Consider the following 27,522-nt stretch of genomic DNA (forward strand, 5'->3'; position numbering starts at 1 on the left):
ACAGTAAGTTTTGCAGCGGAAGTGAAATCTATCTCGTTGCAGACCTAAGAGCAAATGAGGACACTCTCCGGGCAGATGCTGCTAGTTACCCATATGGCCACCAGATGGCGAGCACGGCAGCCTCCTCCCAGCGAAACCCACTGTATTGAATTTCAAGAAGGGAAGGACCTTGGAGAGAACAACCGAGTCTTCTCGGGAGAGAGGGAGCTTTTCCTGGCATTGGAGAATATTTCCTAGCATTGGAGAAGATCTGTGTACTTCATAAGGAGACCCAACTGCTCTTTCCCCTCTAATTTTCCATCGCACAATAATGCTTGTAACTGGGTTTGCATTAAAAGCCACGTGCTTGAAGCGCATTACCCCATTCATTCCACACACGAATCCCAGGGAAGTGGGAGGAGCCATCTCTCGCTTTTCCAGATGAGGAGGCGCAGCCGCTGCTCCTCGGTCCATTGCATAAATATTTATCGAGCACCTGCCGCGATGCTGCCCAGAGTAAGCAGCAGGATCAATATTCAAACTCCAGAAACCCAGCTCCCACATCTCACCTTCTTCCCTTATCCCAAATGCTTGAGTTGTTATCACTTTATTAAATAACCCTCCCCCCCCCCCCAAACGAAGCTGGTTGGATTTTATGAATTATCAGGAAAGCCGCATCACCGTGTGAGGTAGCACTTTGCTGATATGATGCAGGTGTCTTGCTTGTAGAATCCCTGAAATTCACTCTCACCCTCTGGTTTACAGGGATCCAGTTATCTAAGCAACAAACAAGTGAAGCTTGACTGTGTAGACGATTACTAACAGGCGTATTTGATATGGTCGAGATCTCCGCCGCTGTTACCATTGATACCTTATACAAAAGTTTTGAAGTGACGGGGGGGACTAAGGGATGCCGGAGAAAATGTGATATGATAAGAAGACACAGGACACATGAACAGTGCATACAAAAGGGGTGCTGTGTTTAAGACAAAGCTCTTACCACAGCCTACATGATGGCAGGTGATCTGGGCACTCCCCCACCTCTGCAGTCACCACTCACACTCTACTTCCCTCTTGTGTTCATCTCACCACAGGGCCTTTGCACTTGCTGTTTCCTATGTCGGGAAACTCTTGCCCGCATAGTCATGTGATGTGCTTCCTTACTTTCCTCGGGCCTCTGTTTCCTCATCACCTAACCAGAGAGGCTTTCTGGGATCTGTTTTTAAAAAGCTCACCCCATACCCTATCTCTTTTGTGTGACACATGGGGAGCCCTTCATGCTCCTGCTGTCTCCATGCCCCTGCTTTCCCCCCTCACTCTGTCACGTTTCTTTGAAGCACTTTGTCATCACCTGTCATTGTCATCATGTACTTTTGCTTATTTGTTTTCTATCTTCTGCCACTGAAGTGTAAGTTACAGGGGAGTAACAACCTTTATTCTGGCATTATATTCCCCAACACCTGCATCAATAAATATATCAAAAATGAATCCATGCTGGACAAATACTATGTGCTCAATAACAAGCAATGAGTAAGAGGAGGATAGATGTCCTTTACGAAGCCCATGGACACTGAAGCAAATGGGATAGATACCTCTGAAACGATAAATGAACAGTTTCTACTGAATCCCAGATACTCTGTCTCTTTAGTGAATTTTTTTTCCAGTAAATTGAATTGATCCCCCAAAGATATAGTGATGGCTGTGAAGAAAGGCCTCTTAGGAAGCCAACAACCAGCTTATAGGCAAAGGCAATAAGAACAGCGAGATGGTCCACCAGCGAGCTCCAAAAGCAAAGCCAATGCGCCATAAAGCGAGGGGAAGTTAATCTTACGTTTTTAAAAAAAAAAATTTTTTTTAACGTTTATTTATTTTTGAGACAGAGAGAGACAGAGCATGAACGGGAGAGGGTCAGAGAGAGGGAGACACAGAATCCGAAACAGGCTCCAGGCTCTGAGCTGTCGACACAGAGCCCGACGCGGGGCTCGAACTCACGGACGTGAGATCATGACCTTAGCTGAAGTCGGCCGCTTAACCGACTGAGCCACCCAGGTGCCCCAATCTTACGTTTTTTGACTTGGCGCCTTAAGAGGGCATCATGTGGTCCAGGCTTTTGAGAAACATCATTGAAATAGCCAAAGATCAGGGGCTCCTGGGTGGCTCAGTCGGTTAAGTGTCCGACTTCAGCCCGGGTCACGATCTCGCGGTCTGTGAGTTCGAGCCCCGCGTTGGGCTCTGTGCCGACAGCTCAGAGCCTGGAGCCTGCTTCCGATTCTGTGTCTCCCTCTCTCTCTGCCCCTCCCCCATTCATGCTCTGTCTCTCTCTGTCTCAAAAATAAATAAACATTAAAAAAAAAATTTAAAAAAAAAAAAAAAGAAATAGCCAAAGATCGAACATTAACCAGATTGCTGCTGTTGTTGAAATCTGTTCTGGATCCTATTTTGTTTTTATGATGCCAAGAACATCGATGATTTCTGTTTGCCATCGTGTTTGAATTTGTGCAGAGAAATCTAGTCTATCTCTTTAAAAAGTATTTTCCCAACGCAAAAATAAGATACAAAGACTAATAATTAGGCCCAATTGAGTAATTCTTTTAGACCTGGAGGAGCCCTATGAAATCATCCAGACAAGCATGTGTTGTGTTGTGTTGTGTTCTTCTGGGCCAGCTGGACCTTTCCCCAAAAGAAATCTGGAAGGAGATCAAAATGGAGCCCCCTGTGACGTGGGACATGGGAGGAGGAGCCAGAAACCAGTCCCCCAGCCCTCCTAACTCCCCAGGAGGAGCTGAGGGTGCCCTTCCGAGCCTGGTTAAAAACCACTCATCCAGTCCGGCTTCACTGTCTCACACACAAGGAAACAAAGCTCAGTGAGAACAGTAATCCACCGAGGTTGAAGTCACCTATGACAGGAGCCACACTTTCCGGTCAGTTCCTCCCACTGCCATATAAACAACATCTCTGATGTCACCCCCATTTTTACAGATCAGTAAACGTTGCTTTCTCAAGGAGGCTTTTTTGACATGCCAGACTTAAGTCTCCCATGTTTCCCTTTAATACCATGACCTCTCTGAGATTCTCATCCCATTTTCAATACTGTTTTCTTTTTAAGTTTATGTATTTATTTTGAGAGACAGAGAAAGAGCGCGAGTAGGGGGAGGGAAAGAGAGAGAAGGAGAGAGAAAATCCCAAGCAGGTTCCATGCTGTCAGCCTGGAACCCGACACAGGGCTCGATCTCAAGAACCATGAGATCACGACCTCAGCCAAAATCGAGAGTTGGTCGCTTGGGGCACCTGGGTGGCTCTGTAGGCTAAGCATCAAACTCTCGATCGTGGCTCAGGTCATGATCTCACAGTTTGTGAGATCGAGCCCCACATCACCCTCCTGCTGACAATGTGGAGCCTGCTTGGGATTCTCTCTCTCCCTTTTTCTTTCCCCCTCCCCCACCAAAAATAAATAAACTTCAAAAAAAAAAGAGTCCTTTAACCAACTGGGCCACCAGGCACCCCAATAGTGTTTTCAATCCACATCTACCCTCTTAAGTATAAACTCTATGGTGACAGGGACAGGGTCTCACCCTCCTTGTTATATCCCCAGAGCCTAGAATTTGGTCTGTGAGCCAGACAAGCATAAGCACCTTCAAGGGAAGGGCTGTGCTGTCTTCTTAGCCCCAGTGCCTGGTTCTACGCTGAGCTCGAGGTAGCAGCATCTCAGTGATTCTCTTGGACTTGAACTGCATTGTGGAACTAAAACTACCTGGAAGTCTGGAAAAGCATTCCCAGGCTTCATTCAGGCTTTCCTAGGTTGGGGGTGGTCTTGAGCAACTGTCCTTACTTTTGTCTACAATAAAAGTTGGATTTTGGAGCCTGAGGAAACCCTGCCATCTGGAAGATTCTATGATGCTATTTTCCTCCGCTCAGAAATGTCCAATGAAGGTGTTAGGCAGGCATTTGAAATAATAAAATAACTATATATAAGAATGTTAATTCTTTTTTTTTTAATGTTTATTGTTGAGAGAGAGCGCTCTAGCAGGGGAAGGGCAGAGAGAGAGGGGGAGACACAGAATCCGAAGCAGGTTCCAGGTTCTGAGCTATCCACACAGAGCCCCATGTGGGGCTTGAACCCATGAACGGTGAGATCACAACCTGAGCCGAAGTCGGACGCTTAACCGACTGAACCACCCAAGCGCCCCTATGAATGTTAATTCTAATCAAGAATTAGTGGTTAAGGGGCACCGGGGTGGCTCAGTCAGTTAAGCATCCAACTCTTGATTTCTGCTCAGGTCATGATCTCAAGGTTTGTGAGTGCCAGCCCTGCCTCATGCTCTGCTCTGGTAGCCTGCTTGGGATTCTCTCTCCCTCTCTCTCTCTGCCTCTCTCTCTCTCTCTCTCTCTCTTTCTCTCAAAAAAGAAAAAAAGAATTTGTGGTTAAGAGGGGATCTTGTGAGTCATGCCACATACAATGAACTCTTTACCATTTACAGGATGACTGAAGGGTAACTTCCCAGGCCCTGTCTTTTCACTTCTAGAACAAAGGCAGGGATTGAATGAGATCACTAAGATATTTAGCCTGGTGCTGGTACCTAATAAGACCTCAACAGACCTGAATTGACATTATCATCGAGATTATTCGTTTATTTATTTTTTTTACGATGCTTATATATTTTTTTATTTTTAATTTAGGGAAGTTTTTTTTTAATTTTTTATATTAAATATAATTTATTGTCAAATTGGTTTCCATACGACACCCAGTGCTCATCCCAACAGGTGCCCTCCTCCCTGCCCATCACCCCCTTTTCCCCTCTCCCCCACCCTCCATCAACCCTCAGTTTCTTCTCAGTCCTTAAGAGTCTCTTATGGTTTGGCTCCTGCCCTCTCTGTTTGTAACTATTTTTCCCCCTCCCCCTCCCGCATGGTCTTCTATTAAGTTTCTCAAGATCCACATATGAGTGGAAACATATGGTATCTGTCTTTCTCTGCCTGACTTATTTCACTTAGCATAATACCCTCCAGTTGCATCCACGTTGCTACAAAAGGCCAGATTTCATTCTTTCTCGTTGCCAAGCAGTATTCCATTGTGTATATAAACCACAATCTCTTTATCCATTCATCACCTGATGGAAATTTAGGCTCTTTCCATAATTTGGCTATTGTTGAAAGTGCTGCTATAAACATTGGGGTACAAGTGCCCCTATGCATCAGCACTCCTGTATCCCTTGGGTAAATTCCTAGCAGTGCTATCGCTGGGTCATATGGTAGATCTACTTTTAATTTTTTGAGGAACCTCCACACTGTTTTCCACAGTGGCTGCACCAGTTTGCATTCCCACAAACAGTTCAAGAGGGTTCCTGTTTCTCCACATCCTCTCCAGCATCTATAGTCTCCTGATTTGTTCATTTGAGTCACTCTGACCGGGCGTGAGGTGGTATCTCAGTGCGGCTTTGACTCCCTGATGAGGAGTGACGATTCCAACGGGAATGATTTCCACTTAAACATACATAAAACAAGCTTGACGGCATTTCCATAAACTCACTGCTCTTCCTCTTCTGTTTTAGGAGACAGACCCGCAAAGGAAAGCAAGGTACGTGACATCGTTAAAACATGTTTGTCACCCACTCTGTATTTTAGAAGCATAGGAAGGTGGACAATGTAAAGGCTTAGCTATCACTTGAAAAATATAACCCAGAAGTTTGGTTGGGATTTTTAACTTCTGTTTGTAAACCCCCCGAATCGTTAACCATTAGTTCTGCTCAACGAACAATAAATTTAATTTCTGATTCTCTTTCCTTTGCAGACTCCTTTCCCACCTCCTCGGTAAGACACTTGACATAGAAATTTTATTTTGCTAGACACTTAAGTGATTAGTTCCAGAATTTGAAAAGCTCTAGACTTAGAAAAGAAAAGAAAAGCACCACAAACAGGTTGGCTTGGAAAAATGAATATGAGCTGGTCTGAATGAGCCTTCACACATCCATTTAACCGTCCACTCACTCCCAGCCCTCTGTTCCGTATCCGGGCACACATCAGTTCTTGGTGAACCCACTGCTCTACGCTCTCCCGCTTCTCCCCTCCTCTCAGCACAGAAATCCCCCAGATGGTACTTACACTAGGAAATGCGTTCCCGGAACTTACAAGGTGTGGTACATATTTGGGCATGTACGTGCAGTTTTCTATACCATATATACAGAAATACAACTATCATTTTATTACACATACCCATGAAGGCGAGAACAACAGCCTCGACTTCTCAGACTCTGGGTGAGTCGGCCGCTCTGTTGTCCCCCGTGGGCCCCAGGAGGACACAGAGCATACCACCCCTTGTTGGTCACCTCTCGTGGCTTCTCTCTCTGCCACACTAGCAGGACGTGACTTGAGCCAAGGACTGGGTCTCCGCTGTCTGTATCTCCAGCCTCTGCCAAGAGCGCCTGGTACGCTTTATAAGTGAGTGAGTGAGCCGTTCACTGACCTTCAGACATGTTCCTGTTTCTTTGGGGAGTTTCCAGAGCTCACGTCTCCCAGCCTCCCTAGAACTCGGCGTATTGAGAAACCTATGACACCCTGCAGAAGGTTCCATCCCACCCTTTGGGAAACAGAACCAGACGGACGAGCACACAGCAGGGAGGGAGCTCTAGGCTCATTAGGAGAATGACTACAGTTTTCTGACAACCGAGGCTCCCCAAAATGGATCGGGGCACCCCACAACTGACCTCTGGACCAAAGCTGGGGACACGGAGGGCAGGGCTGTCTGGAGAGCCACCTGTGCAACAAACCTGATCACATTCTCACTGTGACTCTTCCCTCAGGCCACCTGGCATTCTTCCAAAGAAGTACCAGCCCCTGCCGCCCCAGCCGGAGAGCAGCTGGTCACTCCTCCCTCAGAGGCTCGCCTTTCCCGACGTCCAGAGAGAACCCAGGTGACAGGTTTGAGGTTGTTGCTGGTGAAATGCCCAGGGAGGCTGGGGGGCAGGGGAGGGCGACAAGGACAGCCAGCCACCCCTGCCAACAGGCTCCCTGCTCCTGTGCCTCGAGTTGCCAAAGATGCCTTGAGGGAAAAGAGTCTTAGAAGCCTGCAGTCCGATTCTATAACAGAAAACACATCTTCTTTGTAAGAAAATGAGTTATTGCCCCAAAGGCTCACTTGAGACCTGAACTAGTCGTTAAAGTGTTAAGTGCCAGAACAGAATCAGGACTTTTTATGTAAAATCCAAAAAGGGGTTCAGACTCTCTGCAGACCAATAACGGCCCCCAGCTTCTCACCACCGAGGCAGAAGGAATATAACCCACTTGTCAAAAACATTATTGCCATTAGGACAAATAATTAAAAAGCCACCTCTCTGGTATTATCAGCTGACGACAGAGCCCCCCTCCCAAATGTGCGGGACCTTTGACAGCCAGCGACAATCACGAAATGCTAGCAACGGTGAATGGACTTCTTTTTTCCCCCCCAAGAGACTTGGAATTTCCAAAACTGCCTTGTTTTAGAAGACAGAACAGAGATTAGCCTTTTTCTCTTGTTCCTACATGGAATGAACGATGCTTCCTTACTGCAAGCTTGAATCATCAGGTTGGGGCCCGCGGCTTCAGTCAGTTGAATCTTCATAGATACAGAAATTCAAAATATCAGGCACATTTTGAGCTTCTCTGGAAAACCCAGTCGTCACTGGTTCTGATGGGGAACATTCAAGAACCTAAAATGCCCATTTCCGCCTCAGTTTTCTGGTGAATGTCTCTTCATCTGTTCATCCTTTGCAGCCTCCTGAGACCATCCGTTCCCCGTTCCCTTCCTCCTCCCCCATGCAAGTTCCCCCCTCTGTGGGCTTCTCTACCTGCCGAGCAGCATGGGCAGGGCCACAAGCTCTCAGGAGTCCATCCCAACTGCCCCGGTGGAAATTCAGGCTCTCCTTCTTCTGCACTGGCACATTTGGGGCAATGGTTCTCAACCGGAGGTGACTTTGCCCCCAGGGGAACCAACAATGTCCAGAGACGTTATTTTGTTGTGACGAGTTGGGCAGTGGGGATGCTCCTGGCATCTGGTGGGTAGAGGCCAGGGAGGCCTCTAAACACCCCACGGTGTACAGGACGGCCCCCCACCCCCAACAAAGAATAATAACCCCTGAAAAGTCAAGAGTGCAAAGGTCGGGAAACTGCTTTAAGGCACACACTAACCTTCGCCCAGCCCCAGCGGTTCTCGGCGGTCAAGTGAGAATAACAGTAGCCCCGACCACCCACATGGTGGGCCAACATGAGAATTACACATGATTCATGCCAAGCGCTCAACTGTGCCCGCCCAGGACATATTTGTGACCAACATCTACTGCGCTCTTATTACCTTGAGCCGTGTCCTATTGTGCCCTCGCCACACCATATAATTATTTGGATACAAGTCTGTTCCACCCCCAAAAGGTTGGGGGCAGGGGGTAGTGCACCCCCAAAAGGTTGGGGTGTGTAGTTTCTAGCACAGGGCTGGGCACATAGTATGTGTCTGATAAACATGTATTTCCTTCTGCAGTTTCCAGAGGGTCCTAGCCAGGCTGGGAGTCCCCACATTTGCTCTGTTTTGATATCTATTTTCCAAGCACGAGAGACAGGAAGGCAACATGCTATCAACCCCAGGAAGTGGCATCATCAGACTCGGGAACGTAAAATGTATCATCCCTGAAACTCCTGAGCAAATAGGCTAATGGGTCCAGGAACGGGTCAAAACGCAGAGAAGTAAAGAGAGAGAAAATAGGATGAATGAAATAACAGAGGCGATGAGGTTGTTCGGTGTGGAGAAAAAGAGGATTTGATCTTTCTTCTGTTTCTTCACGCAGAAAGAATGAGGTTTGGGTCCCAGCTGAGCCACTTCTGGCTGTATAGCCGCCTAAAGTTCTTAAATAGTTCTGAGTTCCCCTCTTTGTGCAAGCAACATGAGCGTCCCCATGTGACAGAGTGGAGGGGAGGAGGTATGAGATTTCTCTCGAGCGCCTAGGATAATATGTGTCACAGCACAGGAAGGAAAGAAAAACGCCTAAACATCGTGTCCCATCTGTACCCAACAGAATTAGGCACCCACAACCCTATTTTTCTCTTGAAATACAGGCTATACATTCTAGCACAATGTTTCTTATCCTGGCTTTACATGAAAATAATTAGGAAACCTTTTTAAAATGTATTGTTCCCCAGCATCAGCTTTAATTGCTCTGAGAGGTGAGACACAGGCACAGCCTGTGGCTAAGGACCCAGGGGGAACCAGGTTCTACGAATATATCTGCCACTAAAGCTTTGCAGGCCCTTAGGCCTTACCTACACACGCCCAGGCTCCTAGTGCCTAAAATGGCGCCTCCCTTGATCCACAGACGAGTCCCTCATCACTCCAGCCACCTCAGTGGCTCTGAAATCCTTACAAGTTTGCTTTTTGTGTCTCTGGGGTTTCCGCAGTCACGGTTAGATTTGTTTAATCATTTTTGCAAGTGACGGGAACCTGGCTGGGTCTCTTCACCGTAAACCCCTCCAGAGAATCGTTACATTCCGTATAACATCTCACCGGATCCCTCCAGCAGCCCTATAGAGTATGGATTTTCTAAGGCTCGGTGGCTGGTTCGTGGCAGGTGCCGGGTAAAAACCACTTCCCTACCCACTGGGCACGTAAGGTCACTAAGATACACAGAAGTTAGGTCACTCGGTCAACGTGACAGGGTTGGTGTAGGACAGTTGAGGGGTCAACACCATGCAGGGCCTGTGCCACACATTGAGAATGCCACCAGGAATAAGAAAGAGTTGTGCCATAGAAGCAGAGCTTCCAAATTCATTTTGAGTCGGGACCCCTTTTGGGAGTCAGACGACCATTACTAAGGACCCAGACGTTGCCTGTAAACAACCACGTGAGGCTGTTGCTAGCTTCCCCTTCTCTGAAAACAGAAGGGACATTAGAGAGCTGAGCTGCTTCAGCCAAGGAAAAATAGTGTCCGCTCCCTTCCCATCAGCTGCCCTGTAGGCTTGGGAGGTAGACGGCCCTCTGTGAAGGGAGGCTGTGACGTACGTGTGGCAGTCCACTGCAGCCCCTGAACGCAGCTGACACCTGCAGCCTGTCACCATCGGCCCCCCTCTCCCAATGGTGAACGTGGGTCCAGCTGTTGCTACAACAGCCAGGTGTCTCCACCGGCTCGGCCATTCTCTGTCTTAAAGCTAAGTCTTGGGTTCACAAAAACGATCATTGAATCAAAGCATTCCAGTTCAGGAGAAGGCCATTTAAATCCTTCATTGATGGGGGCGCCCGGGTGGCTCAGTTGGTTAAGCGTCCGGACTTTGGCTCAGGTCATGATCTCCTGGTCCATGGGTTTGAGCCCCGCGTCGGGCTCTGTGCTGACAGCTCAGAGCCTGGAACCTGCTTCAGATTCCATGTCTCCCTCTCCCTCTCCCACTGCCCCTCCCCTGCTCATGCTCTGTCTCTCCCTCTCTCTGTCAAAAATAAACATTAAAAAATTTTTTTCAAAAGGGAAACATCATTACCATAAGTAACTGCACCGCAGTTTCGGACCCGCGGAATTTTCTCTCTCCTAAAAGGGAAGGGAACTAAAATGCAAAGCAATATTTGTATAAAAATAACCGCTGCTACGTTGAGACTCTCTCTCTAACACAATAAGAAAGAGATTAGTAAGGGAATAACTTTCCAATGATGTATCCATTGTAATGTTAATACCATGACGCGGGCACCAAGTAAAAGCATCCTGAGTCATCGGAACAGGAAGACATTTGCTGAGCTCCTGTTACACTCTGGAGTCTTTCAGATGCTTTACGTCATTTAGTCCCACAGCCACACTGCGCAGAAAGCAATATCCCAACCCCCGGTTTACTGATGAGGACACAGAAGGGCAGAGAGGTCACGAACCGCGACGTCTCCCTGCATCTAGCAAACTCCAACCCCACGGTGCAGGGTTCAGCCAAAATGTACTTTAAATAAGGTACCTGCTATTTCACCAACCGAACACCTGTCTGCCTAACTACAGTTTTCCCTTTGAGGCCGGCAAAGCTGGTGCCACATCAGTTCAAGCAGTCTCAGGGGCGCAGATATACCTGCTGATGAGTTGGGAAGTGAAAGGGAAAAAAAAAATCTGTAGCGATACAGAGAAAACATAGTCCTGTAAGAGAAAGGAAGCACAGGTTGCAAGGATACACAAATTTGCATGGGAGCAGGGACTTCTGGGTGGGAACTATTGATTTTAGAGTGTGGATGTAAATTATTATCATATTCCGCAAGATGTTGCCATTGGGGGAAATGGGGTGAAGTGCATAAGGGATCTCTCTGTAGCATTTCCTACACGTGCATGAGACCTACCATTATCTCCGAGGGAAAGTTTAATTTCAAAGAAAGTGGCTGTTAAAGGTGTCCCGCAGATCGAGGGTGTTATTTTCTTCCAAATAGCTTTCACAGGTATTATTTCATGAGAACCTTAATCAACCCACCCCATTTCTGTCGGGGGTTACCCATTTTACAGGTGGGAAAACCAAGCTTCAGAGAAGGGGCTTCATTTGCTGAGGGTAACGGAGCTCATAGATGGCAGAATGAGGATTCAAATCCGGTTTATTTAAAACTAAGCGAAATCTAAGGGAGGCCCATGAAGGGCTATTTTTATAAATTTTTTATGTTTTACTTATTTTTGAGAGACAGAGAGAGCACAGTTGGGGGAGAGACAGAGAGAGGGGGACAGAGAATCTGAAGCGGGCTCCACGCTGACAGCAGAGAGCCCGATGCAGAGCTCGAACTCATGAACTGTGAGAACATGACCTGAGCTGAAGTGGGAGCTTCACTGACTTAGCGACCCAGGTGTTCCAGAGCTATTTTTAACATAAAATTCATTATCTTCAAGTGCACACTGAGCACCTGTTGTGCACAGGAAAGGATGTGGGGATGCTTATTCATGCCATGCAGTTGGTGGCCATGTTTTGTTGGTTGTCTCCAAAACAGAACACAGCAGAACTTACAGGAGCCGAAAGATGCCTCGGAGAGGCAGGGTGGTGCGTGGGGAGGGGACCAAGTCCCCACCCTGCTCTTCCATTTTGTCACTGTGTAGATCTCTCTCTGTCTTCGTAAGTCTCATTTAGGAGACCCCCACTGCCATCACCCAAAGCCCGATGCTTTCATTTTACGGGTAAAGGGGACAAATAACTTGGGGAATGTTCTCAACATAGACATTTCTATGCCCAAAGACTTTGTTGTGCACTGAAAAGACGCCTAAAATTACCTGGGTTCTTCACTTAAAAACCATTTTGGGGCGGGAGGCACCTGGGTGGCTCAGGCAGTTAAGCGTCCAAGTTCAGCTCAGATCATGAACTCACAGTTCTTGAGTTCGGGCCCCCCCTTGGCCTCTGTGCTGACAGCTCGGAGCCTGGAGCCTGCTTCCGATTCTGTGTCTCCCTCTCTCTCTCTGCCCCTCTCCTGCTCACACTCTGTCTCTCTCTCTCTCTCTCACTCTCTCTGTCTCAAAAATCCATTTTTAATATTACCAATTCCAAAACCTAGCTTTCCTAAAGCCTCAAATTTCCATCTATAGAGTATATTGTTATATTTATAAACTGAGCAATTTTATCGAAACTGAAGGACACACTCAATAGGTTAAGGAATCTTAGACAATAAGACTTATCTACAAACTCAGTTAAATTTCCTTAAATATTTGAAATACCTTTATCCATCTAACTTTAAACCTTAACGAGCAACACTTTCTTTAACAACTTTTATAAATCTAATAAGGTAAATCTATAAATCTAGAAAAATTCAAGGGCTCTTCAACAGTTAAAACTCTTTATAAATGGAGTCGAACACAGCTTGGCTCTTGTAACTTAAAATCACAAGTCTAAAATCAATTGCACATTTCAAAACCACATGGCCAGTAGGTCAGTATTGCTAAAATGACAGTCTCTTAAACATCAAAGTCAGAAATTAGTCTCAATTTAACCCAAATAATTAATACTATGTGTGTCTGTTCTACTTTATTACTTCTGATCGTATCTCTTTAGCTTCCCACTTGCCCCATTAAAAGAGGTAGGTAGGGGGCACCTGGGAGGCTCAGGGAGTTAAGCGCCAGACTCTTGACCTCAGCTCAGGTCATGATTTCATAGTTCATGAGATTAAGGCTCATGTTGGGCTCTGCTAACAGCACGGAGCCTGCTTGTCTCTCCCTCTCTGCCCCTCCCCTGCTCATGCTCGCTGGCGCCCACGCACTCTCTCTCTCTGAAAATAAATAAATAATTTAAAAAAGGGGGGGGCGAGGTAGCATGTAGATGTATCACCCCCAAGGGGCTGATGAAACAGGTTACAAGATGTGGCCCTCGGTCCACTTGCTTGCTGCTTGGCGGTCTGAGAGCAGGATGCAGATCTGAGTGCTATGTGCTCCTGGGCTCATCGCTATCACTCTAGATCAACAGGGTCCATCTGGGGCTGGTGTTGCCGCCCCAACCTCCTGGCATTGCTTCAGGACCAGTCTCTTGCCGGCAGACCTGGCAGACAGAATATGCCTGTCAACCCGTGTCCTTCATTGCCCCCCTCTATGTGACTTTGGCCACATCCGAACAGCTCAGTGCCCAGTGAGCACCTCACATTGTCATCCTTGTCACTAGCAATCCTTACAATAACCCTCTAAGATGAATGCTTTTGTGGCCATTTCACAGATGAGAAAAACGAGGCTCAGGGGGGCGAACTGACGTAATCGTCAGCATCCATGAAAGGCTTGCTGGTTCTTCTGAAGGAAGAATGGCCCACGTTAGCACACTGCGTGTGGAGTTCTTGCCCCATCATTCATTCCATGGTTTTCCTTTCTCGGTCTCCTCTCCCAGAAGCATCCGTTCTCTGACACGTGGCTTCCTGGGATCCCTCTGTACCCTAACTTCATACGTAAGACTCTTGATGCTTCCTCAAAGCAAAACGCTAAGAGCTTTGCAATCAAGGTAATAATAGCAGGTCTGACTGTGCTAATGAAACTCGACACGAAAAACCACATGTCAGGAGAAATGGGAACGTTATTTAAATTCTTCGAAAATAAGAAGCTTGTTTATTGGTGTCCTTTCTGTCACCACCTTTCATATTGCCTCGTAACTTCTTTTGTTGCTTAGAAAATTATGAGAAAAATAACCTGGCGGTTGCTTTACAGAACAGTGATGAATATCACACTGGACCATGGGCTGTTAATTTGGCAATGAAAGTGCAGTCAAAGGTTTTTAAGGGCTCAGAATGATTTTTATCTGGACCATTATGAACTGTATTTTATGTAACACCGTATTTCTCTTCCTTGCAGACAGATAAGCTTAAAGGACTTACATGAGGTAAGTCCTGAGACTCAAAAAAGGGAATTTCTGTGCTTTAATGTCTGTGACGGGCAAGATACTATTTGATTCGGAGACTTATCACTTCATTTTCATAATAGCTATGCTCAAGATGTATTATGATCCCTACGTTGAAGGTGAGAAAACTAAAACAAAACAAGTTAAGATCCAGATCTGAGACCAAGGTCCTATTATGCTACCTGAATAGACCAGTGTTCACTGCACTGGTACCATGAAGACAAAAGCATCCCAGTTTCCATGGAAGACATAAAGCCTCCATCAAAGGCTTCTAGTCTCCAGCTTTATAGAAATAAGATGTTGGAAATTGTACTATACATCACCATTTGTTCTTCACAGGAAAGACAGGATGGCCTGGTACAAAAAAAAAAAAAAAAAATATATATATATATATATATATATATATATATATATATATGAGATACAGACCCACACAGACCTGGGTTTGAATACGACTGTGCCACATACCACTTTTGTGGCCTTGGGCAAGTCCCCCCCACACACACAACCCCACCCCTCTTTCTGTTTTCTTAGCCACAAAATAGAGATGGTTACCCTTCTTGGCAAAGTTGTCAAAAAGCTAAAGCAGGTCAAAGCAAGGGCATAAATGACCAGGTGAACAGTAGAGGCTCGATAAATGGCATGAAAGTCAGGTAACATAGAGCTGCCTTTGAGCCCCTCCACACTCACTTCCCTAACCCCCAACAAGGAAGTTCCCTAACAAGGGATGGGTCCGCCATGACTGATGGGAAGTCTCTGTCCAGCAATCACAGTGGTCTCACCTCATTCTCACTGGCTTCCTGAGGAACATGGTCCTTGTCTTAGTGTTTGACCTATGCTCTTATATCTAGACCGCAGAGGTTAATTTATTTTCTTTCTTTGGTTCTGTCTGTCCGTCTGTCTTTTCTTATTTGGCTTTATGAGAATGCTAGAATCAAAAGTCACACTTCTCACTTGTCACTCACCAAGACACTTACCGCCTCTCATCCGTAAGATAATCCTGGCAAGGAAGACAGCACATAACTGCTGAAAGAGAAGGACAGCCCTCGTTCCAATCAGGACTCCATCCGGCTCCCCCTGTTCTGGGAGTTGTTGGATTTTCCCAGGTGGTATGGCACTCTGCCCCTGGGCACTCTCCGACTCCACCCCTTTCTTCCTGTGGGTCCACTTCATGCATCACAAGTAGCAGATGGCTGCCACCCAAAATGACCTAGAGTCCATAACTCATTGGTCAGCCTGCGAGGACAATAGGCCTTCCAATCACTAACAAGCCAGGAGGAAGTAGAGAGGTCAGCTTTAGACAGCGGGGGTCATGCGGGATAGTTTGATTTTCTTTGCAACTTTGGTTGGCATTCTGCTAGAAGTGGATATCATCTAAAGAACAACAAGGCCTAGTGGAAAAACACATTCTTCCTCCTTATCTTTTGCCAAGACACTTCCCCATTGTCTGGGCTGAGGGTCAAGACCATTTCTCCACCACAAAAGCCACCCCACAGCAGGCAGAAGACGGGACAAGCCCCTGAAAGTCCAGATCTAATCCCCACACTATGACTCTCTGCCTTAGGAAATGCAGACATACCTCCTAGCTAAAGTAGTTAAAAAAAAAAAAAAAAGGAGGAGGAGGAGGAGGAAGGAAAGAAAGAAGGAAAGGCAGGTGAAGGGAGGGAAATAAGGAGGTATCACTTTGTAAGTTAATATGCTTATTTCCTAACAACAAAAGTTAAAGTACAGAAACTAGAGATTTTACCCCACTTTTCTAATTACATCCGATTGTAACTCCAGAGCCCTCAAGCAAAAAGTTGGCTGGATCTCAATTTTAAAAGTCACCTGCTGCCCCAGATGGATGGCTTCTGAGCCGTGTTTACAGCTCTGCTCCCTCAGCAACTTTGACAGGCCTGGGAACAACAGCCTCCGAGCACTTTGAGCTGCCAGGTCCAAAGTCCTGGGGAAGACTCAGTGGGAGACTTTCAAACCACTCGTTAGAATGGATTCACTACCCTTTTCACTTAGCCTAGAGATTTGCCTTGATTTGCTGCCCATGGTGAAAGTATGTCCTCTTTCCAGAACCCAAGGGGACCCCGAGGTCTTCGAAGCAAAAGAGTGTGTCTGTTGCCTAGTCTCAGACAAGACATTTGGGGCCTCTCTAAGCTATTTGTTGCTAAAGGCTTCTTGTCTATGAAGCCAATGTGAGTCAGAAGACCTGGAATCCAAGGTCAGCTCACACACACACACACACACACACCTGCATGTAGATACATCATAACCCCAGTTTCTAGCCTGAACTTTCCATGTAACGTGGAGATATACTTACAGTATAATCCTATTTCATAGTTTACATAAATACGTGCAATGCATATATATATATATTGCAATATATATAAGTATATAATATATATAAAATGCATATATAATAAGTGAGTATTCACCAAACTTTACTTAACGGTTCTCACTTCGGTGGGCGTGTAGATTGTTTCCAGGGTTTTGACACTGTAAGTAATGGTTCACTGGACATCTTTGTGCACGGAACTTGGCCCAGATTTCAGGTGTCTTCTTAGGAGCAAAGTGTCATCCGTGGAATTGTTGCGATGAGAGTGAGAGCATTCCTAAGGTTCTTGACAGCAATGATTCAATTGCTTTCATTAGAGTCAAAGCAATTTACGGTCTCATCAGCAGATTGCATATTTATTTGCCTTTTGTATCACACAGAGAGCATAACATTTTGATTTTTGCTTAGTCTTTGGAGAATTATTTAGAGGCTTTAAAAAAATCTATCCTTATAACAAAAATGTTGCCCAAATTCTACTAAGCAATTGCTCCAAAACACATAGTTTAATGTAAAATTCTCCATCACCAAGAGTCACTCAACACTATTATTTTCTTTTTATTCAATCCAGGTCCTCGGAACAGAGAGAGGTGAGCTGTTTACATTTGTTTTCATACCCTGATATCATTAGGTTAAGTTCCATTTCCAGATTTATAGCATTAGTCAGTTTTAAAAAGGCTTGTTTCCGAGCCTGGGATGGATGAACCCCAGCGTGTGTGCGTGATGGTGTGATCCAGTTGTGCTAAGGATCTCCTACCTACCCAAGAGCCCTCTGGTTGAAACAAGGTGATTTAAATTGGGGGAGGGGGCGAGCTAAAGGTCCTTCTCCTGCTACAGGCAACTGACAAGAAGGAGGCACCCTGTCAGCCCCTGCCACTTTATTATTATTTTTTTAATGTTTGTGTATTTATTTTTGAGAGAAAGAGATAGTGAGCAGCAGAGGGGCAGGGAGAGAGGGAGACAGAATCCCAAGCAGGCTCCACTCTGCCAGCTCAGAGACACAGGACTCGAACCCACGAACCACAAGATCATGACCTCAGCAGGAACCAAGAGTCAGACACTTAACCGACTGAGCCACCCAGGCGCCCCAACCCCTGCCACTTTAGAAAGACGTGGCCGGCCCACTCACTGCTCCACAGAAGCTCTTAGTCTCCGCAGCTTTGATGTCACCCTTGCACACACACACATGCCCTCATTGGAACGCATGTCCACATGCACATGTGCACGTCGTTGGTGCCATTGTGCAACACAATCTAACACTCACTCGGTAGCTGGCAAGATACTAAGCAGTAGTAAGTTCATGCTCACCTTTTTTTTTTTTAATTTTTTAATGTTTATTTATTTTTGAGAGAGAGAGAGAGAGAGACAAAGTGTGAGCAGGGGAGGGGCACAGAGAGAGGGAGACACAGAACCTGAAGCAGGCTCCAGCGATGCGGGGCTCGAATCCATGAACCATGAGATCATGACATGAGCCAAAGTTAGATGCTTAACCGACTGAGCCATCCAGGTACCCCAAGGATAGTGTTATTTCTTTCTTTCTTTTTTTTTTTAATTTTTTTTAATGATTTTATTTATTTTTGAGACAGAGACAGAGCATGAACGGGGTTGGAGCAGAGAGAGGGGGAGACAGAATCTGAAGCAGGCTCCAGACTCTGAGCTGTCAGCGCAGAGCCTGACGCGGGGCTTGAACTCACCGAGTGTGAGATCATGACCTGAGCTGAAGTCAGACGCTCAACCAGCTGAGCCACCCAGGTGCCCCTCATGCTCACCTTTTAAATACCATTCACCATTCACTTTGAATGATGAACTATGTCCAAAGCCAAAGGGCCTGAGCCATGGCCAAAGACTGAAGACAGGCAGCATAGTTCCACAAAGCAACACTGGGTTAGGATTTCAGAGGCTGCCACCAACTCACTGTGTGGTTTGGGCCACGTCGTGTTTCCTCTGTGGGTCTCAAGGATGCTTTTCTTTATGCCAAAGGAGTTAGTTTCGAGCAAGGCCTAACTAGGGTCTGTAGATTCCCAAGGGTCCCTGACGGAGGAATGGGAGTTGGTTGGTGATTCTAAATAATGTTAAGAACTACAGGAAACTGTGCCGCTTTCCACACCAAAGCTCAACACCCTCACATTAAAATGTTCGATATTGTTGCCTTGGACTTCCATGATTATCAGTGCAGTGAGGTCACGTCATTCAGCTCATGGGGAGCAATGATGTCACGTTGTTCAGCTCATGAGGGGCATGTGCTCTGGAGGGCTGCTGATGACATTGCCATGAAAGGAATTTATGGGATGGGTGACTAGTAGACCAGTCATCAACCCCCATAACATTGCAAGTAATCACAGACCTTCAACCAGAGGTGTCCAGTCTGTGACCGACCTTGGACTAAACACAGAGCAACGACCAGAATTAAGACACGTCAGTGTTGATACGCTTCCTTAACTTTACTGCTCAGGACAGCCCCTGGGAGAGTGTTTTATGGCCTTTCACCTCCTAGTATTATTACATGCCCTCAGTGATTCTGGATGGCTGGTTAAAATCTATTCATGATGAAAAGGAAATAAATAGTGGGAACACCCACGGCATATGTAATTCCTAAATAACTCCAGTTCCTTATGGCTGGCAGAACTTCTCAAAACAGAAAGATCAAAGGGGAAAAATTACAAAAACATATTCCTGCTGATTGCCGGGTAGCAACTACTGGTCTACGTCAGAATTCTGGGAGCTCTCCTGCCTTTTCACACAAGAGGTGAGGGGATTCAGGAGTGCTCGGGCCAGCACTGGGCCACCCCATAGCCTACATTGCTCAGGACAGTTCTTAGGTTTAACTTCATGATTTATGTTCCCATGTAAGTTTTCATTTGAATGCAGAATTCAACTTCAGTTCACTTCTACGTCAAGCCCTTCCAATACCAAATACCTCCCAATGTAATGTTCTGTGTTTCGGGAAGCTCAGTGATGAATTCCAAATTCAGTAATCTTGATATTTGAATATTCACTAAGTTTTTATAGCTTCAGGGAGAAGCCACTCCCAGGAGCCAGGGGTGTTACAGAATATGTTAAGTTATAGTTTCCGCTGACCACTGACAGCCCGCTCCTACTAATCAGAGATCACTCAGATAAAATTATAGAAGTTCCAGTAGGTCCCCAATCATTTTCCTTTTACAACCTGACTACATCATGTGACTCCTTTATGCAGTCCCTCATTGCCAGATGAAGCCTGAATCGATTCACCTGTCACAAAATCAAAGTACTCAAGAGACTCCTCTTGCCATCACCAGGTAAGGAGCCAGGAATTCCTTGTTGGGCTTCAGCCTGGGGGTCAGGCCATGTGTCGTCCTGGGTAATGACTCACCAAGGTGTCCTGAGACATGGGGATTCTTTGGTCTTTGCTAATGAAGCCCAGCGATGGCCCCAAGGGAAACCTGCGAGTCACAGCCATTATGGAAGCAAATGGCACTATGCTTCCTGCAATTTGTAAGTGATTCATTGTTAGAGAAGTTTGGGAGATTTGAAGGCTTGGATGTTAACTAGACAGGATTAACTGAACGGATGCAAAACAATCTGGGGAAAAAAGTTGGCCATTTCTAATTATACCCAGTTGATGACCACACTTAAACTTACAGCTACTTTTGAACAAACCTTTATAGATGGTTGGGCGTTGAAAATGCCATTATCTGATTTAACACTTGCCTGATCAGGTTATTGTGACAATTGCTGTCCCAACTGAAGCAAAGACTCAGGCCAGTGATTCACTGCCCAAGGTCACTGTAACGGTAAATTAGTGGTGGCTTCAGTAAAACAAACTCCAGAGCCTCCAAAATGACTGCTTCTAAGTTCCCCCATGATCCCAAACTGGCCAGGTGGCCCCAGCCTCAGTTCATGCCAGCCTCCCACCATCTCAACCCTTGTTGTCACTTAATGCAGGACATTTGCACGTGCTATTCCCCTGTCTATACCACTTCTTCCCTCTTTCCACCCTCTCGCTACTTGGAAAACCCCTCTTCATCCAGCAGATCCCAGTTTGAAGCCACACTGAATTTAGGAGATAGTTCTGACCCACTCCCCAGAGGCAATAAATGAGACCCAGAGAGGTGGAGTTCCTTACCACTGAAGTCAAGTCCAGCTTCAAAACCCAAACACTTTCCAGTAGTCCATGCTTCCTATAATGGCTTGATTCTGAAAATGCAGTCCATGAATGCTGACTTTTCCCAGACCTGTTGCAAGTGCCCAACGAATGTCAGCTCTCATTGCCATTGCCAGGCCTGCATATCAGGGGCATGATCTCCATCCCCCATTACCCCCCTTCCTTCTCTTGCATATTGTTGTTTTAATCATCTTTTATTATATTTTTATAACCTTTTTCTCTTACAGATTTCCTTATAATAATCCACAGTTTTCTCACTTAGCTCACATTTCAAGAAGGAACAAAAATAATTTCTATTCTCCTCTTGCTTGCTATGGCTCACTCTTCTTCAACTGGTAAACAATTTCTGTAGACTATTAGCTCCAACCTATCATTTTCTAGAGGGACCGTAGTTACAAGGAAAGTCTGAATTCACGGCTCCCGAAAGCAAAGAATCATGATATGTGCTCATTGAAATACAATGGAAAGAACTTGTATGGGTCAATTTGTTCTATATCCGTTGCCTGTCTTGAGAAAAGAGAAAGAACCAGCCTCCTATTACCTTACAAAACAGAAACTCTTGTAGCACAGCCGGTGAAATATAAAGTGCTTTGTAAACGTGACTTAGTCCATTGTGACTGGCCTTGCCTTTGCGTGGAATTTTACCCACCACGGGAAACACTAACATGCTGTCAATTCTAACATTTCCTTTAGCTCACCACTCGTGATGAAAAACCAAAGTGCACAAAACAGAGGTAAGAGCGCCTTATGCAAGAATTATGAAACAAACAGGTAAGCCATCACACTACGATGTTCCTGCGCTGTGACTTTGCTTTTGTGAGCCTCACCATCGTTGAGCTGACATCTGTAGGTGTAATTAGCTCATTTTCACTGATAGATAGTATTCCGTTAGGTCAATATAACGATTTTTGTCCATAATTAAATACAAAAAATTCTAGATGCATTTTCCAAAGTAGACATTGGCGTCACCAACAGCTTATGAGTCCTCCTCATTCCCCATCATCTCCAACAGTTGTTTTTGACAAACTTTTAGTTTTTGCCAATTCTTTGGGTGAAACACAATAGATTTATCTTAAGTCTGTCAAATTAAGGACATCAAACTGACTTCTGTTACTGGTTGTAAAGATAAAACTCAACAGGATGCCTGTCTGCAGAGATGTCTACAGCAACATATGAATATAGTGTTGTATTCCTACTGGTGGTGGGTTTTGATATCGTTAGTATTATTTTGTTCAAACAAATCTAGTGTGTTCTTTTGCATTTCTTTCTTCAACCCATATGCTATGGAGATTCTGCGTTGAGGTCTAATTCTGCATTCTCTTTCTGTTGAGCCACAAGAGGGCTTAGAGCTGGAGAAAGCAGATTCCCGTGGGATAGAGTAGAATGACAGAGGGTTCCAATGACCTGAGTCCCCATTCTGCCTCTCTCCCTGCAATAACGTCATCTTGAGCAAGTTCATTCTTAGATCCTCCCCCTCCCCCATCCATAACAATAATATTAACTCACAGGGTTATCCACACACACACAGTCATGTGACACATAGTAGGCAAGTGATGCACCTTAATATCCTTCCTTCTCCAGGGATGCCCTACCCAACTGACCCATTAGACCTAGGAGTTTCCTCCCTCACCTCTATCATGTCCTTACTCGTCTTCTGCCTTATACTGTCTGGGCCTTAGATTGGAAAACCAATCTGGAAATCTTATTTCCCCTGATGTGCCCCTTGCTAATACAAGTCTCCCAAGGGAAGAGACTTCCCTTTCCTTTTTTTCTTAACATAATTTATTGTCAAACCAGGTAACATACAGTGTATACAGTGTGCTCTTAGTTTTGAGGGTAGATTCCCATGATTCACTGCTTACATGCCACACCCAGTGCTCATTCCAACAAGTGCCCTCCTTCCTTTTTTAAAGGAAGGCAGTCTAAAGTAGCTGCGATTAATGGGACAGGCTCAATCCCCAAGAATGAGGGGACAAAATGACAAAAACAATAGTCCTGGAGGCCAGAGCTAGATGTATGAAGATAGAAAGAGAGTTTCCAGGTAGAAGGTCCAGGGGCTGAGTGGGCCCAGAAGGGCCATTATTTATCAGGATTGTGAAGATATGCTGCAGGGATGGGAAGCAGAATCAAGCTTAGAGAGAATTCCAGTCTTCATTTGAAAGACAAAATCATACACAGATGGAAAATGAAGAGTAATATAAGAGTGGAGTAGCAGTGTTAGTGATGTGGATGTGGATGGCCTTCACATACATGGGTCCAGTCAAGCATCCCAGGACTGGGTGTATTTCATCTATACTGGGATCTTGCAAACTGTCCTCCACTCATGTTAGACAAACAGTTGCTTAAGGAAGCAGCCCAGAATGGACGGGGAGAATGTTGGGGCCTCCAGAGCCTTAAAACACCATCAATTCCTCTTTCAGTCATCAAACATCCATGAAGCACATGGTTTATACACAAAATTGGGCTGGGCCCTATGAGTACAGAACAGAGACAGCTCTGCCCTTCAGCTAACCACTACTTTTGCACCTGTGATGCTCCTGCATCAGTTTACTGGGCAGGTGTTCATTCTACTGAGTGAAAAGTCATTTCTGGATCACCAGGGCTCAGGAGAAATTAGCTGCACGCAGAACCACATAATCCCGGCACTCGTGTTTTCAGTCTAGAGGGTTCTATGAAGCTTACTGGTCTTAATTTGAATGCCTCAGCCAAGGGACATAGCACTCTTCATGTAGAATAAGTGAAATCTAGACCTCCATCACTGTAGACATTATCTTCCTTATTTTATGAGAAAGGAATTTGGGAAATACTTATTCTTAATAGTTCAGCTACTCCTTGATAAACAGACTTGGCTCAATTCTCTGATAAATGATTTCAGGCTAAGCGATTAGGAGTCTGATAATTCTGCACCCAACAATTCCAAAATGGGGGGGGGTTCCACACCACCAGACGATTCCTGACACCAGTTGGGTGACCTACAGTTCAACTCTCTTCTGACACTACATGGAGTCCATAGATTCCACATGTTAAGGGTTCAATCCCACAAGATTGCACTCCTCCCCCCCACAAGCCTGTGTCAGCCAATCATATGGCCATTCTGACCAACCGGCTATAGAGCCAAGGTTCCAACAAACCCTTCCCTAGGTTCAATTAATTTGCTAGAGTGGTTCACAGAACTCTCAGCAACATTGTACTTGCTGGATTACCAGTTTATTATAAAAGAATGCAAATAGGCCACAGCCAGATAGAAGAGTTTCATAGGGCATTGTCCTGAACAAAGGAGCTTCTGCCCTTATGGAGTTTGGGGCACTGTATGATGGCACATGGAACTGTTCTGGATCACCAACCCAGAAACTCTCTGAACTGCATCCTTTGGGGCTTTTTAGAGGTTTCATTACATAGGCACAATTGATGAAATCATCGGCCACTGGTGACTGATTCAATAAGCAGTAGCTTGTGTTATTTATTTTGAGTGACCAGTACAGGTCAGACACTGTGCTAACAGTTTTATATACAGAAGAATTTTGAAATATTAGTATTATTGGTAACAGTGTGATTCTACAACCCATGCTTATTAGGCTACACTGCCTCAAATTTTATTGGCCACCTACACAGTGTCCTCCCCAAAGTTCTATTTACTCTGTGTCAATCTGTTCATTAATGTGACCCTCTGTTCTCCAAATAGGCGAGCCCTATTTCGTGGGGCTATAAAACTCAAATGCAGTTTTATGTGAAAATATATAATGTACGTATGTGTATGTACATATGTGTATGTATGTATGTGTACATATATACATATATATTTGTGTAAGTGTGTATATATATAATATATTAATACTATGTTATTATTATTAATAGGTATATTATAATAGTATAATATAATATGTATAATATATGTGTATAATATATGTATTAATGTGTATATTATATATTATATATAATACATAATATATTATATATAATATATAATATATATAATGGTATATAATAATACATGTATAATATATATAATATCCAAAGATTAGCTGCCATTATTTTAGAACAAAATCAGTTAAATCGTTGCCCTGGATTCTACGCTCAGAATTTCATTCACTCATTAAACAAAGATCCAAAGGGCCTTCAGGGGAAAACAGCAAAGGCAAAGTTGTTCTGTTTGTTGTTTTGTTTTATTTAGCTCATTCTCTGCGTAGACTACAAATGCATATAGCTATTTCCAAACACTCTTTTTCAAGTAGGACTCTTTAAATATTCAAGCAAGGCACTCAGAGTTGAAATATAATAAATCCATTGCCACAGTATAATGAAAAATTTATAATCACTCAACACTATCATGTAAACTACACACACCAAGCGATAGAAAATGCTGAGAATGGTTATTTTCTTTTCTCAAGTATGTTCTTATTATTTTGATCTTACTATGTTGGAAAGACAGTTACGGCCATTTCGGTAATAAGTCTCTATTGCTTCACTATAGTTTAAAATAAAGTTTTAAAAGCACTTTTTAAACATTACAATAGCACTTTTAGCTTTCTCTTGGTTAGGATTTGCCTGGCATACAGTTTCCATCTCATTAGTGACTGCTGTCATATATAACTGTACATTACTGGAATTTTTAAACAATTCTGCATCTAATTTATAAATGCTTTGTTTACACTTTTGATATTTATTGTGATTACTAATCTTTTAGATCGGTTTTTATATTATTTTGTGCCTTCTATTTGCCCTACTCATTTTGACTGTTTCTTTTCTTGCCAGAGAGTGGGTTCATCTCTTAATTCCCCTCCCTTTCTCTCCTTTGGAAGTCACACATTCCAGTTCTACTCTTCCAAGGTGACCTTTAACATTTTAAATAAAAGAATGTTTGGATTTTCAAAATCTGAAGTTCATATCCTTTTCCCAAGCAATACAAGAAACTCAGAATGCCCTAATTCTAATGGTATGGATTCTGCACTATTTGGAAGTTCAAATTCGTTACTTACAAAATTTGAAAATCAGAGATGTCTGTCTGTAGCATGATTCCTATTTTTAAGGTCATAAATTGGTGGGTGAAATTAACTTACTATGATGAATATAATTTAAATATTAAGTGATCAAACATTTTTCAACAAACATTTTTGTACACCTAATTCCCTATAGCAAACATTCTCGGTCTTAACATTAAAAGCCACAATCCTTGGAACCATTAAAATAGGACATAAAATGCTCCAGAAGTACTCTGTTCTTCTTCATAAACTTAGAGAAAAATTCAGCTTTTTGATGACAAGAAGCAGAATAAATACCCATATAACCTAAATGTTACAGTAACTAGCATGTAAATATTTGCTGACATTATATCTAGTATTTTGTTTCAAAAATGTACTGTCAAAAGTATCCCACTTTTTCAAAGTTCTTGTTCAGCTACTAACCAGAACTATAACTTTAGTTATATTTTGTAGACTGAATTAAGACTATACAGCTTATAATTCTGCTTCACACCAATCACCTTTCTTCCATGTTATATTATTGCTGTCCACTATTCCATTTCATATTGTTTTCATATTCTCAAGGCTTTATGATTTTTATACAGTTAATCCTTGCTTAAAGTTACTAATGTATTTACAAATACCTTTGCTTAGTGTTTCTCCTAACGCTTAACTCCTTCCTTGTGGCTCTGATTTCATCTTTTATTAGTGTTTATGGGAATGCCATGCAGTGAAAATATATTATTTTCATTGAAGCATAAGGAGGAAATACCACATTAAACCTTGACAAGTGGTAGTATCTTAAAACTTAGGTACCACATGAAATCTAAACCCTTTTAGTGAACTTTTTGTATGGTTACTTTAAAATCCATTGGTCTACCTTGCTCTTTTAAAGAATCTTCTATCCAGGCATGATTTTGTAGCATTGTGCATTGGTCACTTGGAAAATGATTCCCAGACCTGAGCAGATCTTTCCAATGTTAACACATTTTATTACATAATAGTTTATTAAATCACATTTGCAAGTAACACTACCAGTCTCATCAGACAGGTCTAACTGTTGTGTATGGTGTTATACAACAGTGGTAGATACAAGTGTTTCCAAATTCCAGTTTTCACTAGGAAAGTCTAATTTTATAATTGGCAGCAAATACTGCCAGTTGTTTTCCACAAAGTGACAGCCTCCCTTGGTTCATTTTCTAATAAAATACCTACCAAATGCCTAAGTCTGAATAACATATTTTATCTGTTAGTCATTCTTTTAGGTTAAAAAAGTGATATTCCAATAAAAGAAAAAAGTTATTCCTTCAAGTTTAAAAAAAATACCGTTTTCCAAGTTGAGAACAAGCTTGGCTTGTTTCAGAAACTGAACAGAATTCGTTATGACCAGAACAGAGTAGACAATGTAGGATGGATGCGGGGGGATGGATGGATGGGTAGATAAGATTATTCAGGCCTTATTGAAAGAAGTAAAACATTTGGAATTTATTTCAGGTGTAAAGGAAAGCATGTAAGCATTTTTGCCAGGAGGAGTAGCAAAGTCAGAATTACATATTTTTTTTAAGATTACTCCAAATGTGGAGCACCTGGGTGGCTCAGTCAGTTAAGCATCCAACTCTTGATTTCGGCTCAGGTCATGATCTCATGGTACATGGGTTGGAGCCCCTCATCGGGCTCTGTGCTGACAGTGTGGATCTTGCTTGGAATTCTCTCTCAGTCTCTTTCTCTGCCCTCCCCTGCTCACTTCCTCTCTCTCTCAAAACAATAATAATACTAATAAAGAAACTAATAAAAATTTTTTAAAAAAG

At 44.0% G+C, this 27,522-nt stretch overlaps 1 protein-coding gene across 1 annotated transcript in view; it reads left to right on the forward strand.

The window, feature by feature from the left end:
• CLNK (cytokine dependent hematopoietic cell linker) overlaps positions 1-27,522 on the forward strand; it is a 208,003-nt gene that overhangs the window by 166,327 nt on the left and 14,154 nt on the right. The window contains exons 9-15 of the mRNA XM_053217569.1: positions 5,529-5,554; positions 5,768-5,787; positions 6,777-6,887; positions 14,244-14,271; positions 17,184-17,202; positions 19,809-19,890; positions 21,450-21,490. Of these exons, the coding sequence (XP_053073544.1) occupies positions 5,529-5,554; positions 5,768-5,787; positions 6,777-6,887; positions 14,244-14,271; positions 17,184-17,202; positions 19,809-19,890; positions 21,450-21,490 (327 nt within the window). The remainder of the gene's footprint in view (positions 1-5,528; positions 5,555-5,767; positions 5,788-6,776; positions 6,888-14,243; positions 14,272-17,183; positions 17,203-19,808; positions 19,891-21,449; positions 21,491-27,522) is intronic.

This window comes from Acinonyx jubatus, chromosome B1 (genome assembly GCF_027475565.1).
Source record: "Acinonyx jubatus isolate Ajub_Pintada_27869175 chromosome B1, VMU_Ajub_asm_v1.0, whole genome shotgun sequence".
NCBI lineage: Eukaryota > Metazoa > Chordata > Mammalia > Carnivora > Felidae > Acinonyx > Acinonyx jubatus.